Source organism: Panthera uncia, assembly GCF_023721935.1.
Source record: "Panthera uncia isolate 11264 chromosome E2 unlocalized genomic scaffold, Puncia_PCG_1.0 HiC_scaffold_19, whole genome shotgun sequence".
Classification (NCBI taxonomy): Eukaryota; Metazoa; Chordata; class Mammalia; order Carnivora; family Felidae; genus Panthera; species Panthera uncia.
Window position 1 is genome coordinate 31195595 of NW_026057588.1, and position 16175 is coordinate 31211769.

General features: G+C 40.4%; 1 protein-coding gene across 1 annotated transcript in view; it reads right to left on the reverse strand.

The window, feature by feature from the left end:
• Positions 1-2962: 2962 nt before the first annotated feature.
• Positions 2963-16175, reverse strand: part of BBS2 (Bardet-Biedl syndrome 2) — a 32579-nt gene continuing 19366 nt past the window's right edge. The window contains exons 10-17 of the mRNA XM_049622036.1: positions 15667-15808; positions 15408-15579; positions 14641-14770; positions 13165-13296; positions 12308-12445; positions 11308-11420; positions 4148-4296; positions 2963-3442 (exon numbers count right to left, since the gene is read on the reverse strand). Coding sequence (XP_049477993.1) covers positions 3336-3442; positions 4148-4296; positions 11308-11420; positions 12308-12445; positions 13165-13296; positions 14641-14770; positions 15408-15579; positions 15667-15808 — 1083 coding nt within the window. The 3' untranslated portion in view covers positions 2963-3335. The remainder of the gene's footprint in view (positions 3443-4147; positions 4297-11307; positions 11421-12307; positions 12446-13164; positions 13297-14640; positions 14771-15407; positions 15580-15666; positions 15809-16175) is intronic.

Below are 16175 nucleotides of genomic sequence, written 5' to 3' on the forward strand. Positions count from 1 at the left end.
TCTCTAAAATAATGAGTACTGAGGTGCCTGGGTGGCTCTGTCAGTTTAGCATCTAACTCTTGATTTCGGCTCAGGTCATGATCTCACAGTTCGTGGGGATCAGGCCCCACATCAGGCTCAGTGCTGACAGTGCAGAGCCTGCTTGGGATTCTCTCTCTCCCTCTCTCAGTAAATAAACTTTAAAAACAATAAAAATAAAAAATATAGAGTACCTTAATCTGGATGTGGGCAGGGTGACTTTATTTAAAAGGATGCTTAAAAAATGACTAAAAAGCTTTCTCCCAGATCCCAGAATCCTCAAGATCAGCTTTTTTTTTTTAATGTTTATTTTTGAGAGAGAGAGAGCAAGCAGGGGAGGGGCAGAGAGACATGGAGACAGGCTCCACACCGTCAGCACAGAGCCCAACACGGGATCCGAACCCTCACCCCAAGATCACCTTTTTTTTTTTTTTTTTAATTCTTTAACATTTTTATTTATTATTTTTGAGAGACAAGAGTGTGGGCAGGGGAGGAGCAGAGAGAAAGAGGGAGACCCAAAAAATGAAGCAGGCTCCAGGCTCTGAGCTGTCAGCACAGAGCCCGACGTGGGGCTCGAACTCATGAGCCATGAGATCATGACCTGAGCCAAAGTCAGACACTCAACTGACTGAGCCACCCAGGTGCCCCCCGAGGTCAGCTTTTAAATGAAAGCTCAGTGTTCACTTAAAGCTTCAATAAAATTCAGCAACAAAATAGAGCTTAAGCCGTGACATTTTAGAAGGCGCTCAGATTCTATCAGGATAGAAAAATGTGACAACAAAAGAGAAATAATTGATAACCATTTTTCTCATCCTTAAGTTGAACACGGTGACTTCTGAGAGGAAACAGATGGTAGAATGTTTTATGAACATTTTCACCTGATCCAGTCTTTACATGACTGGGAACAGTCTGGAATAGCAGGAGGGGCACGGCTCCTTGGTTTCAAACCCACACCATGACTCACCAAGCTGTGAGACTCTAGAAAACATTGTGCCTGGGCTGAGATAACTACTATCAAGAGATCAAATTATTGTGAAAATAACCTATTTTAACCTGTAAGTCAGGGCGATGTAAAGCTACCTTACTGCAGGTTAGCCCCTTCAAGACTTGCCATGAGTATTTTTAGGTCTAAGAAGGAAGTTTTTTGGCTGAAGAACAACAGAATGACCTTTGATGAGATTATTAGGATCCCTAAAAATGAGTAGTGTCATGCAATTAAAACCAACACCAACTAGAGATTTTAATCCCAAAAGCTACAGACAGGTTAGATTATGGTCATGATAGAAAAAGAAAAGAGTAGGACTCGAATTTTGCCAGTAGCTCTGTGACTCTGGCAAATAATTAATCCCCACAGCTCAGTTTCCTCACCTTTGAAGCACCTGTAAGATGTTTTTCTACTCCAGGGATTATGAAAAAAGAACACAGCATATATGGGTCTTTTGAGCTTATAAATTGAAAATGCAAAATAAAGGTATTATAGGGCACAGTCTCATAAAAATTAGGATTCCACAAAGCTCCCACTTCAGAAATAGAAGAGGTCATTCAAAATTAATTTACCACAAGAGGATGGCTTCACTTCCCCGCTACTTAGGAATGCTGTTAAGATGTGAAAACGATGAATGTTTTATTTTTTAATTTTTTTAAAATATAATTTATTATCAGGTTAGCTAACATACAGTGTATACAGTGTGCTCTTGGCTTTGGGAGTAGATTCCCATGATTCATCGCTTACATACAACACTCAGTGCTCATCCCAACAAGTGCCCTCCTCAATGCCCATCACCCATTTTCCCCTCTCCCCACACCCCCCCCCATCAACCCTCAGTTTGTTCTCTGTATTTAAGAGTCTCTTATGGTTTGTCTCCCTCCCTCTCTAAACTATTTTTCCCCTTCCCTTTCCCCATGGTCTTAAGTTTCTCAAATTTCACATGAGTGAAAACATGATATCTGTCTTTCTCTGACTTATTTCACTCAGCATAATATCCTCCAGTTCCATCCACATTGTTGCAAATGGCAAGATTTCATTCTTTCTCATTGCCAAGTAGTATTCCATTGTATATATAAACCATGTCTTCTTTATCCATTCATCAGTTGATGGACATTCAGGCTCTTTCCATTCCTCAAAAAACTAAAAGCAGAACTACCCTACAACCCAGTAATAGCACTACCAGGAATTTATCCAAAGGATACAGGAGTGCTGATTCATAGGGGCACTTGTACCCCAATGTTTACAGCAGCGCTTTCAACAACAGCCACATTATGACGAATGTTTTAAACATTAAACCAGTCCCAGAATCTACCTTAAGGCAAAAGTTTCACTCTGAGGGAAGGAGTTGCTAGCTGTTGGCACAAACACCAGCTTTCTCTTCCTTGCCTCTCTGCAGTGAGATGTGGCCATGTTAGCTAAGGGAGCATGAGTGGAAATGATAATGTGCTATTTCCAGATCATAGCTTTGATAAAAGCTTTCCCTTTTCTACTGACTGGGATATAAATACCTGTAAGGCCTTAGGACAGCCCTTCTCCAACAGGGTTCCTGTGCCATCAGGTTTTCACTGTATGTGATGAATGTGAAAATTGTCACCCGAACTGATTTCCTGAAACTTCTTTCTCTAGAGAACTCAGGGAAAGGCTGCTCTAGAGGATGACAGGGCTGAATGATCACAGGAAGCTGGGTCCCTGAGTAACTATGGAGAAATCGTAACATAAAGGAGAAATAAATGGGTCATGATAAATTTTGAGGTCTATTAGTTTCAGTAGCTAACATTACTCCAACAACAGATCAGCCTCAACTGACTCCCTTAACGCAAATCTGTTGTTTACACCCACCCCCCTTTCAGTGATAAGGCACACAAATGGAATATCCATGCTTGTGTTTTCCTCCACACAGTACAAATGGTTTATGTAATTCTAATACAGTGGTGATTTTATGGTCAACACAAAGTGTAACTCTTATGTTTTAATGAAAAAGAAAGTTAATTACAAATTCAATTACAATTTCAAGGAAAAAGATGTACCTATATGCCAACTTTACATACATACATACAGAAAAACTGGACTTTGAAGTGCTAACATTTCAAAGTGTTCAAAGTGTTCACCCACTCTACACAAACCTAGTATTGGGTTACTGCCGCTGATTTTAAAAATAGCAAGTGGATCCGCTTTTCAGATGCAGGGCGTTGTCTTACATTTGTACCACTCACCACGGCTGTTACCATTCTTAGCACCTGGGGTCACCGGCATATAATCCAAAGCAAACTAGCCTAGAATTTTAGGGAAAAACACTTTTCAGGAACTTCATTACCTATTGTTTCCTTTCCTAAGAAGAAGCTGTCCCCACGCGCATGATTCTGAACAGCATGTTGATGTTGTTGCTTCGAATTGCATCCCGACAAGCAGTGATCACCTGGTTCTTTGGTTTTCCGACTGTGTGGGATGAAACATCCAATCAGTACAATCCAAAAGATCATTCAAAGTGACATTATAAATCAGAGGCCAGCTTTAAAACAGCATAAAACCAGGGAAGAAAAGAGATATATGGTGTGCAAATTTAACTGATTTATCTTACCACTCCCTAAAAAAGGTATCTTTGTGAGGGAATTTATCACAAACCACACCTACAGACCATCTACAACCTAGAAATGAAGTCAGTTCTATAGAAAAGAATCAAAGCTTCTATCTACCTAGCAAAGGTTATTTCTAAAAGAAGGTCAAAGCACTGACCCAAACAGCAGATTTCAGGTCTAAATCTCTGGCTATATTTCGGCTGCTTTTGGTTATTCTATTACTCTTTCTCTAAATTTTAAGTTGGATACTTAGCTCATTAATTTTCAGCCTCCCTTTTTAAAAAAATAGGTATATTTGAGGTTTTCCTTTGGGGTATATGTCGCTAGGTTTTTCTTGGAAGACACAGCAAGACCTAAGAAAAGGCGCTGAAAGTTTTCCTGCCTCTGAAGTCTGCAGACTGACTAAAGCCAAACAGGCCAGCCAAGGTCAAGTGGCTTCCACTGAGCTGAGTGTTACAGGTGTGCCGTTCTCGGCCCCAATATGAATTCTTGAAGCCACCACTACCTCTAATGGTTCTCACCCCAAAATCACAGACTACTTAGGGTGCTACAAAAAGAGACTTACCCCGCAAACGACCTGCTCTTTGAATGGCCTGATTTACTGCTTTGAGGTTCCCCAGTAGCTCTGTGTGATTGTTACAGCGAATTTTGTATCCGTTTAGCAAGTCTTTATTAAGGTCGTACAGTTCCATGTAGCGATTCTTCATGGTTTTCCTGTGTAAATCAACATCAGTGTATGAACCTCATCATACCCCAATATGGCAGGCTTACCTGAGAAAACCTGTAAACTTCTTACGTACATAAAGACACCAATTTTTTTAGCTTTGAAATGTTTGCTTTGACAACACTGAGAAAGTTTCCATCAACATATTCTGTTTCCTCCAAATAAATGGAACACAAATGGCCTTTCTTGTTTAGTGGTCCACGGTTTGTTTGAATTTAGGAACCAACAATTAATAAATGCCCGCTGGGTGGGGGAGTAAAGAAAAGTAGGCAAGGCAGTAAGGTGGCTTCACAGTTTCTGATTAATATTCATTGGGCAAAAGTGACCTTATTCTTAATATTTTTAGACAACTGGTAAATTCAACTTCAAATTTCATCAAGGTTTTAAAAACAAAGGCATAAAGGGGCGCCTGGGTGGCTCAGTTAAGTGTCCGACTTCGGCTCAGGTCATGAGCCGGTTCGTGAGTTCAAGCCCCGCATCGGGCTCTGTGCTGGCAGCTCAGAGCCTAGAGCTGCTTCAGATTCTGTCTCCCTCTCTCTCTCCCCTCCCCCACTTGTGCTGTGTGTGTCTCTCTCTCAAAAATAAACATTAAATAAAATAAACTAAAAACTAAAAACAAAGGCATAATATTAAAACCACAATGAGATATTACTACACAATGAAAATGATTAAAATAAAATAAACTGATAAAGCCAAATGCTGATAAGGATGTGGAATGACTAGAACTCTCCCGCACTGCTGATGGGAATGCAAAATGTACAGCTACTTTGTGAAATGACTGCGAAGTTTCTTAGGAAGTTAAATATACACTTACCAAATGACCCAGAAATACCATTATCAAGTATTTACCCAAAATAAATGAAAACATGTCTATAAAAAAACTGTATGCAAATGTTTGTAGTAGCTTTATTCACAATCACTGAAGTATGGAACAACTCAAATGTCTATTAAGTGGTGAGTGGATAAACAAAATACGGTATATCCATTCAGTGGAACAGTACTATGCCCAGCAATAAAAAAAGAACAAATTACTGACACAGGCAACAACATGGATCCATCTCAAAGGCATTAAGGTAAGTGGAAGAAGCCAGGCTCAAAAGGCCTATACTATATGATTCCATTTATGTGACATTTTGGAAAAGATAAAACCACAGGGAGAAAAATCGGATCAGTGATGGCCAGGGACTAGAGGTTAGAGAGATACTGATGCAGAGAGACAAAAGGGCAATGGAAATATTCTACATTTTGACTGTGGTAGTAGCAACACGGTTATACATGTTTCTCAAAATTTACTGAACTGTAAACCTTAAAAGGGTGAATTTTCTGCGTGGATATAGTAAATTATATATCAACTAAATTGGCTTTAAAAAATAAAACAGATACATCTGAGAGCCTCTAAATGAAATATAAATAATTCAGGAAAAATGGAATTTAGAGGTTGGTGGTCACTTTCCTCCATTTTAGCAGTCAAATGCCTAAGGCCAACAATGGCTCTCTGACTGAAAAAGAAAAAAAAAAGCCAGAGACAGAGTTAAACAGGGGCCCTAGAGGTAGCTGGCCAGAAAAAGCAGAAACCTAATATACCTCAAAAAAAATAATGGGAAGAAAACAAATTACAAAGAGGCAAACCAGTCTCGATTTACAAAGGATGCAATTTTACATCTGGAAAAACTGTAACATAATTTAGTAAAGTAGTAGATTACCAAATCAATATACAAAAATCAGCAGTGTTCATATACTCAAAAAAAAAAAAAAAATATAGGGGCACCCGGGTGGCTCATCAGTTAAGTGTCCAACTTGGGCTCAGGTCATGATCTCAGGTTCATGAGTTTGAGCCCTGCATCAGGCTCTGCGCTCTCAGCACAGAGCCTGCTTCAGATCCTTGTCTCCCAGTCTCCCTCCCTCCCCACCCCCACCCCTCCCTTGCTTGCTCTCTCTTCTCTCTCTCTCAAAAATAAACACTAAAAAAAAAAAAAACAACAAGATACAATGTGGAAGAAAGATCCTATTTACAACTGCAAAAATAAAATAGGCACAAACTTAACAAGAAAGTCTGATACCTATACGAAAGACCTACAACATGACTTGAACACATAAAGACAGACCGTGCTCTTAGTAAGACTGAACATCCTTGTAACAACGTCAGATCAAGTTAATAAACTTAACATGATCCCAGTAAAAACACTTATCTTTTTTTTCTGGAGCTAAAAAACCTGGTGATAAAGTTCACTGGAAAAGACAAGCACAAGCAGCCAGGAAAACCATGAAAAGGAAGAGCAACCTAGCCATACCAGGTAACATACAAAGCACTTTCCATACAAAGTAAGGAAAAGAATGGCACTCCCAAATGAAGAGCAAGACAGACCAAGAAAACTGGATAGGAAATCCAGAAATAGACCCAAGTGCACGTGGAAACATGATGCATGATAAAGGTATCTCAAATCAGTGGGAAATGGACTTTTAAAGTAGGAGTATTGAAACAGTGCAAAAAAGAGAAAACTGAACTTATCACTGTTATGCTGAAAACCAGGATAAACTCCAACCGAAACGGATTTAAATGTAAAAGAGGAAAACATACAGGTATTTAAAAAATAGGTTAATTACTCTGAATTCGGTGTAGAAGTTTAAGGAAAAGACTAGCCACTTTGACTACATAAAATTTTCTTAAAACTTCTACGTGGCAAAACCAAAAATAAATTTTATTTTTTAAATAATATCCTTTATTTTAACCAGGGCACTTACATATTTTTTTTCTGAGTTGTTTTTTTTTTAATGTTTAGTTTTGGGAGAGAGAGACAGCTTGAGTGGGGAGAGGCAGAGAGAGGGAGACACAGAATCCGAAACAGGCTCCAGGCTCTGAGCTGTCCGCACAAAGCCCAACGTGGGGCTTGAACTCACAAACCGTGAGATCATGACCTGAGCTGAAGCTGGATGCTTAACCCACTGAGCCACCCAGGCTCCCTAAAAATAAATTGTTAAAAATCTAATAAGCAAAGGACAAATACAAATGAAAACCTGGGGGAAAATATGCATTTCCTATCACAGATAAAGGATTAATAAACCTAATACATAAACAGACAAGATAAACAGTTCACACACAAAAAGAAAAGCCAATGGCCTTAAAACAATGAAAAGATGCTCAACACTGCTCGCAATAAAACAAATGAAAATTAAAACCACAATGAGACCACTTCTCACCCACTGAACTGGTAAAAACCCAAGAGTGTGACAACATACTCCATTGGCAAGGCTGAAGAGAAACAGGCACTCTCATACATTACTTCTGAGAATGCAAAATGACAGAACACCTAATGGAAGAGAATTTGGCAATATCTTGCAAAATTCTGTACGCGTTTATCATTTATCCTGGCAATTCCACTTCAGGACTTGTTCCAAAAGGTATCTCGGCAAAAATATGAAAAGATAATATAACAAAGCTATGCGCTGCAACATTATCCATAAGAGCAAAAGAGCAATCCAAATGGAGGGAACTGGCTGAACAAACACCCAGAGCATGAGTGTTGCGCAGCCGTAAATACAATGAATAGTATTTCTGTGTGTAACTATGCAGTGAGCACCATATTTTTAATTGTAAAACACCAGGCGGGAAAGAGTAAAATGCTATGATCTATCTATAGAGTGAGAAGATGAGCGTGTGTGTGTGTGTGTGTGTGTGTGTGTGTGTATTCAAATTTTGACTGGTTATTTATAGTGAAAGGGAGGGAATAGGATGAAGGTGACAGGAATGAGAAGTTGGACACTTTTTTTAATTTTTTAAATGTTTTTATTTTTGAGAGAGAGAGAAACAGAGCGCAAGCAGGGGAGGGGCAGAGAGAGGGAGACACCAAATCCAAAGCAGGCTCCAGGCTCTGAGCTGTCAGCACAGAGCCTGATGCGGGGCTCAAACTCGTGAACCGCAAGATCATGACCTGAGCCAAAGTCAGACCCTGAGCCAACTGAGAAAAGTTAGACTCTTCTGCATATTGTTTTATAGAACTGACTCTATATAAAAGTTTTAATAAATGTGTAATAAAATTAAACCCAAAAGAAAAAAAATGCCAATTCTCCCAAGACCAAAAGCAAAATGAACCAAATGAACCTAACTGTAGATAAATTTGTGGCATAACCAAAAAGGGGGGAAGTATTTCAGATACAATAACTTGACTAAAAATCCCTACTGGAATATACTCTAAAGACACAAAAAAACTAGAAAAAAAAGTTTTTACTGTTTTCAGCACTCATATTGTTGATGTTGATACTATTCACCAGTCACACTGGTATTATACTAGCAAACAGTCAGGTTGATACTGGTTAGAACCAAGATTTTTCAATGTGAGAAAGAAGAGATATACTTTAAAATAAAAACTAAGAGCCCGCATTCATAAATCTGAAATGGAAACAGAAGGAACTCATGATAGTCTCACAATAAAAATATATACATTTCCTGGTTCTACCCATTGAAAAGTCCAGAAACAGTAACCGCCCAGAGGGCGGTGCCCAATGGGCACCTCTCATGCACAGACTATAATCTCTAAATACCAATTCCCACTAAAAGTAACCAAGACTCCTTAAAGAAGTGGCTGCTTCCAGATTCAGAAAGATGTACCCGATAAGCCTAAAATATTTTGTACAAGAAAACAAGGACCTAACAGAAAAATTGGCTATGTCCAAAGGTAGCTGTAGCCAACCTGAAAAGGTTTCCAGTGGCCTAAGACAGGACAATTTGGCCATTATACAGAGTAACTAAAATGGACTGAGCACATTAAATATGTTAAAATATATGAGTTTATAAGGATTTAAAAATCTCACTGGTTAGCACAGAGATGCTAGAGAACCAACTCATTAGCTTAAAGCTGATAAATAATCCTTACAAACTGTACCTCAGGGAGCAAAATAATCATTAATTCATAAGGGAATGTTATGCTTCATAGAAGTATTTTGCTAAAAATGAAGAAAAAAATAACAGAATTAGAATATCACTGTTTTGCAAACTCCTAAAGAAATAATGGATCTACGTAATGATCATCAACGACTGGTAACAGAATAGAAAGAGACAACCAGGCATTATATGCTCCCACGTAGAAGTACACAACACCACTTATGAGCTATTCTTGCCAAAAAGTTGAACCTGAGTCTAACCAACCCTCTGCATCTAACTACCATTTCGACAGAAATCCAGGGGACAAGAATGCTACTAAACATTATCACAAGGATGCAATCAGCAAAATCCAAAATGGGACACCACAGAAGAGGGAGAGGGCTGGGAAAAAGAATAAAAAAGAATAAGCAACATGTGGATTAAAAGAGACTTAATTTTTTTTAAATTTTTTTAATGTTTATTTGTTTTGGAGAGGCAGAGAGAGACAGAGCGTGAGTGGGGGAGGGGCAGAGAGAGACAGAAACAGAATCTGAAGCAGGCTCCAGGCTCTGAACTGTCAGCACAGAGCCCGATGCAGGGCTCAAACCCACAAACCCCAAGATCACGACCTGAGCCGAAGTCAGACACTTAACTGACTGAGCCACCCAGGTGCCCCTAAAAGAGACTTAACCTTTGGTCTTTGTTTGAACAAACCAATTTAAAACATACACACGTGCGCACGCGCTCTCACGTGCGACAACTGGGGAAATTAAACACTGACTAGGTTATTTTGTGATATTAAGAAATTATTTTACAGGGTGCTTGGGTGGCTCAGTCAGTTAAGCATCCAACTTCGGCTCAGGTCATGATCTCATGGTCTGTGAGTTCGAGCCCCGCATCTGGCTCTCTCTCAGAAATAAATAAAACATTAAAACAAAATAAAACAAGAAAAAAGAAATTATTTTACATTTTTCTAAATGTGATAATGGTATTGTGGTTAGTGTTTTTCAAAGGCTCACTGTCTGAAATATTTATGGCCGAAAGGATATGATGTTTGGAATTGGCTTCAAGATAGTCCAGTGCGTGGGAGAGGAAGAAGGTGAGCGCGGCCATAAAGCAGGATGGGCCAGGGGGTGACCAGGACCGAAGCCAGGTGGCAGGGGTATAGGAAATCACTGTATTACCTCATCTACTTTTGTATGTGTCTGAAACTTTCAACAATGTAAATTCTTTTAAAAATCACTTACTTCTGAGCAACACCATTTTAACGTATGCCGATGATTCAGGCCTTTCAGGAAAAAGCCTAAGCGGCACCCTGGGTGAACCCTTGCCTCTAATGTACACAAACTTCATCCATCCCTGGTGTCTTACTCTATCTACCTCAGTACTTTTAGTGCCGAGAAAAATTCTGCAAGAAGCTAGACCTGCACGTCTTTGTGTTGTTTTTTTTTTTTAACTGTTTTATTGTAAAATGTAAAACACACTCGGAATAGTTCACACAACAAATGTTTGTTAACCAGGTCCGGAAACAGAACATTGCCGCAACCCGGAAGCTTCCCGATGGGCTCTTTCTGAACACAGTCCCTCCTCCCCTGACAGAAAATACTGTCTTATGTGGTAATGTCTTCGCTACGTTTCCTTACATCTTCTTCACCTATGTATGCTTCCCACATGATACACTTTTTAGTGTTGTCTGTTTCCAAAGTACATAAAAGGAAGCATTTTGTACACGTTCTTTTGAATCTTACTTCTTTCAATTTCCCTTATGCCTGTAAGATTTGTCCATGTTGTCATATGTCATGGAGACAGATGCCATATTTCATGGTACAACTATATTATAATTTAGCCATCACATTGTTGATGCTACTTTGTGGACTGTTTCCACTTTGGGATTCTTATGAGCAATGCCTCAGGAACATTCTCGTACAAACATCCTGGTGTATATGCGCAGAAGTGTCGCTAGGTTATAAACCGAGAGTAGAATTCCCGGGTCACAGGGAATACACATATTCAACTTCACTGATGATGCCAAGTTATTTTTCAAAGTCACTGTACCAGTGTGCACTCCTACCAGCAGCATTTGAGAGCTGTTACTCCGTATTGCTGACATTTTTAAACTCGCACCTGTCAGGTAAATACTCACATGTCCCTCATCAGACGCGCATCCTCAGCTCGGACCAGCAAACTTCGGATCAGGTTAGAATTATCGGCCATCTCCGCACTGAGCTTCTGATGCACTGAATGGTATTCATCCACCTGGAGACCACGAACACTCAGGAATGAAAAAGACCTCACAGACTCCTTGAAAATTAGTCAGATTGAGAAGACACTATCTGCCACACACAGAGGCCCTTCTCTCTACCCTGTTCACCTACACCATCTCGACTCTCCCCCACGGTTTCACCTCACCAATGAATTATCAGTCTATACCACCTCCCGCACTCAAGATGACACTCCATCTGGACCTCTCCACCGGGAGCCCTAGCAACATGCATATTAACATTTGAGAGATCTGGGGTGAGAATGCGGTTATAACTGAGGACCAGTCACTATCCTTTTTTCTTTTTTTTCTTTTGGATTTGGGTTGTTGGAAAGCACTAAACCAAAGAGCAAGGTGAATACAAGAGATAAGATGAGTGGCTAGCAAAGGAAAAGGTTAATATGACGTTTGTTTAACTGTAAACCAAACAAAGAAAGCAGGGTGGTCAGAAGCTAAACCCCTCACCTTTATAAAAGAAACCCTTTAGCTAGTGGGCCCTCTCAAACTAATTCAACTGTAACAATTTTCAAAAATTCTTTAGAACATGGCTATCCAGGGGCGCCTGGGTGGCTCAGTCGGTTAAGCGTCCGACTTCGGCTCAGGTCACGATCTCGTGGTCCGTGAGTTCGAGCCCCGTGTCGGGCTCTGTGCTGACAGCTCAGAGCCTGGAGCCTGTTTCAGATTCTGTGTCTCCCTCTCTCTGACCCTCCCCCGTTCATGCTCTGTCTCTCTGTCTCAAAAACAAATAAACGTTTAAAAAAAAAAAAGAACATGGCTATCCTGTAACATACACACATTTGTGGTATCTCTCATCTTCCGAGACACATTTCAAATGTCATGAGACTACCACGTTCTCACAAATGCAGCCGCCGGGTGCCCTCACCTTAATTAGCACCTTTCGTAACTCCTCAAAGTAAACCGGGAAATCTGCTTCTACCTGAAGGTCTTCAATAGCAAAAAATGATGCCATTGACTGGATGATGTCACCAGCCAAGTCGATATCATCAGTATTTACGGTGATCTATCCAGGGGAAAATAAGAGACAAGCTTAGCATCTTCAGATATTAAAGAGAAACTTAGCGGGGCGCCTGGGTGGCACAGTCGGTTAAGCGTCCAACTTCAGCCAGGTCACGTTCTCGCGGTCTGTGAGTTCGAGCCCCGCGTCAGGCTCTGGGCTGATGGCTCGGAGCCTGGAGCCTGTTTCGGATTCTGTGTCTCCCTCTCTCTCTGCCCCTCCCCCGTTCATGCTCTGTCTCTCTCTGTCCCAAAAATAAATTTAAAACGTTGAAAAAAAAAATTTTTAAAGAGAAACAGCTAAAACACTACCTGAATTTCCCCACATTCAACACATTTATTGAACCTAAATTTATATGGGGTGATGAATCAGATAGGTGTTAGCCCTGAAGGAAATTATAAATTTTAGCAGCAGGCTAAAAGATCAATCCTCTGGCCTTCTAAACTAAACAACAAAATCATTCAAACGTTGAAAATGTTTTTTGTTCACCTCCGTATCCCCAATCCTTCCCAAATTAGACAAGGAAGTGCTGAAGGGAAGGGTGGAGGAAGACAGAAAACCACCTTCTAGATTATACCCCAGTGTCTAAAACGATTGACACTTTTAACACTAACAGACTACGTTGAAACATGCAGTTTTACAACCTTGATATCGCCACCCACCTCACTTTGCACTGAATGGTAAACATTACATAGGAAATCTATGCCTGTGACAGTAAACGTTACCTCTCCACTAAGCTTGATTTTTATATACAGCTGGCCACCATTCCGTAAGGACGTGAAACACACTTGAAATGGAGCATTTTGAATGTTAGTGTCTTCTGGTAACAGAAAGTTCTGGTTGAGCCATATAACAACCTTAAAAATGAATAGGATGAAATGAACTTTCATTTTTAAAGTACAGTCATTCTTAAGAATTACCTTTCTTTCTAGATTTACTGCTTGTTTAAAAAACAATTATACTTCACACCCCCTCCCACCAAGAAAACACTAATCACACTCCTTTTTCCCACCTCATACATGATCTTAAGTAACATTCATAATTATGTTTGGCCCCACAGCATGCATGACTTTACAGCATTTTCAGTGTAGACATAATCTTATATGGATTGTAGAAACAACTGGGTATGGTGCTAAGCCTGTTTACACTGTAGCTCTTCTGTGGCTATACTCTTGATGAGGTAGTCTGCTTAAAACTATTCCATTCTATCCTTTAAAAAAAAAGGTAAATGAAGTACACATGCACACACACAGCACAGACACAGAGATACAGCCACATAAGTAAAAAATAAGTTTTAATATTCATAACAATAATGGTGAGCAGCAGCATGTAAAATGCAGTGGTATTCCTTCACCAGCTGAGGTTATGCATAACCCTAATATAAAAGTGCATCCTAGCTCTGTAGTCTTAGTGGCCAAAACCAGAAGTTGACAATTCATCCGTTAAATACGTTTATGTAACTTTTTGTCATAGTAAGATCATCAGACTAAAACCAGGAAATAACCATCTTAAACTTATATAGCCTTCATTTATTATTTTTGAAAGATTTCAAATTAGGGAAGTAAAGGTCATGGGAACCTTGACCACATAAGAACCTAAGAATCTACGTGACTAAAAAGCCTCCCTCAGATTTCCGGAGTCCAGCCGAGGTTAAAGACCACTGGCATTAGTCCTTTACACTTTACAAAGTACTGTCACACCAAATATGTGATCTGCAGGGCCCCCTGTGAGGTGGGACTAGCCTCACTTAGAGATAAGGGAACTGAGGCTCAGACTGGTGAGGGCTGACAGCACTAAGAAAATCACTAAAATTTAACTAGTTAAGGTAGCATCTGAATCCAGAATGTTCTCAGCTCAAACTCCCACCCTCTTTCCAATTCGAAGCAGGTTCCTCCTGAAACACTGGGTCAGGACAAGTACACCAAGGCCATGACAGCAAAAAGACACCAATTAAAAGCTGGTAAGAATTTATCTGCAACTAAAGACTGCTCACGTAAATAAGGTGGTGTATTTTTTCAAAGTGAGAGAAGAGATTTTCACAGTGTTTTGGTCACAGGTTATAAGCCAACACCAAACTCACCTGCCTCTTTCATGTCGTAATTACTGCTACCAAATAACTCATTCATACAATTTCCCCTTCTAAGAAACATCCAAAGGATGCTGAAGGGGCAACAATATTGAAAGAAAAAAGTCAGACTCACCCTCTGTGCCCGTTCCGCAAGGATAAAGTTGACGTAGCTGAGTGGCTCGGTGGCAGAGTGGGGGGCAGTCAGCGCATACATGGAGAAGCGGGGGAGCTGTCTTGTCAATTCAAATACGTGAAACTGGGTGCTGTGGTCAACCAAAGCAACACAAGATGAGAAATGTGCTGCATGGAATATTACTTCAAAATGCAAGGCCCAGATAACAACTATAAAATCACTAACTGGGTCATTGAGTTGTTATTCATGGGTTTTACTGAAGGGAAAAAAAAACCCAAAAAACTTGACGATCAAGTACTACGGTGATGGGGTTTGGGATCAGAGACAACATGAGTCTTATACATATATACATACACACACCAAGGGTTTAAAACACCCTAAAAGAAATGTGAAATGGCTTTTATCTTCCACAAATGTAGCGATATTCCTTCACTAGCTGAGGTTATACATAACCCTAATATGAAAGTGCATCCTAACTCTGTAGTCTTAGTGGCCAAAACCAGAAGTTGAAAATTCATCAGTTAAACATATTTTTGTAACTTTTGTCGTTATAAGATCACCAGACTAAAACCAGGAAACAACCATCTTAAAGTTACATAGCCTTCATTTTTTATCTTTGAAAGATTTCAAATTAGGGAAGAAAAGGTCATGGGAAATCTTGGTTAGGTGGGTAGAATCATCAAAATGGCACCCCCAAAATCCATGGCATGGTAGGAAATCCACCCATCTTGCCTCCCTCTAAGTGCTGGCTGGAAACAAAGGGTCACCTGCTTCTGTAACCCACGAAGGTTTTCAAGTGCAGATCCACAGGGACATCTTTGGGAGGTGTGACTGGGATGTGGATGGAGCTGGAAAGGCTGTGAATGCTGGGGTGTACCACGTGGCTTTCACCCAGGAAGATTCCCTCAGCAAAAATCAATACTGCTCGGATGATGGTGTCTGCCGGGAAGAGAGAAAACGGCAGTTCCAGAACCACTCCCAGGAGGCACAGGCGTCCACAGGTGCCAGCTCCAAGTAATTCCTTACCGTTAGAGGTGGAAATGCACAGTTCCACGTGAGCAGGCTGGGTCTCATGCCCCAGACTGACTGAGAGGGCGGTGTGCAGCTTGGTGTTGGCTGGGATGACGCCCCGAGGCCCGTCAGCCTCGTTCAGTGGACTCAATTCAGCCTACGAAACATCCGACTTCCGACTCAGTCACCGAAACAGTGAACTAATGTCAATTTTAAATCATATGGTTATTTGGCTTCAAAAACCAACTCCCTGGGGTGCCAGGGTGGCTCAATTGGTTAAGTGCCCAACTCTTGATCTGGGCTTAGGTCATGATCTCACACTTCGTGGGATGGAGGCCCCTATGGGGCTCTAAGCTGATAGTGCAGAGCCTACTTGAGATTCTCTCTCTCTCTCTCTCTCTCTCTCTCTCTGTGCTCCTCCCCCACTTGCATGCTCTCTCAAAACAAATAAATAAAAACTTTAAAAAAAAGACCAACTCCCAATCATCTGATATTAATCCCATTCTTTAGAATTCAGAGGACTC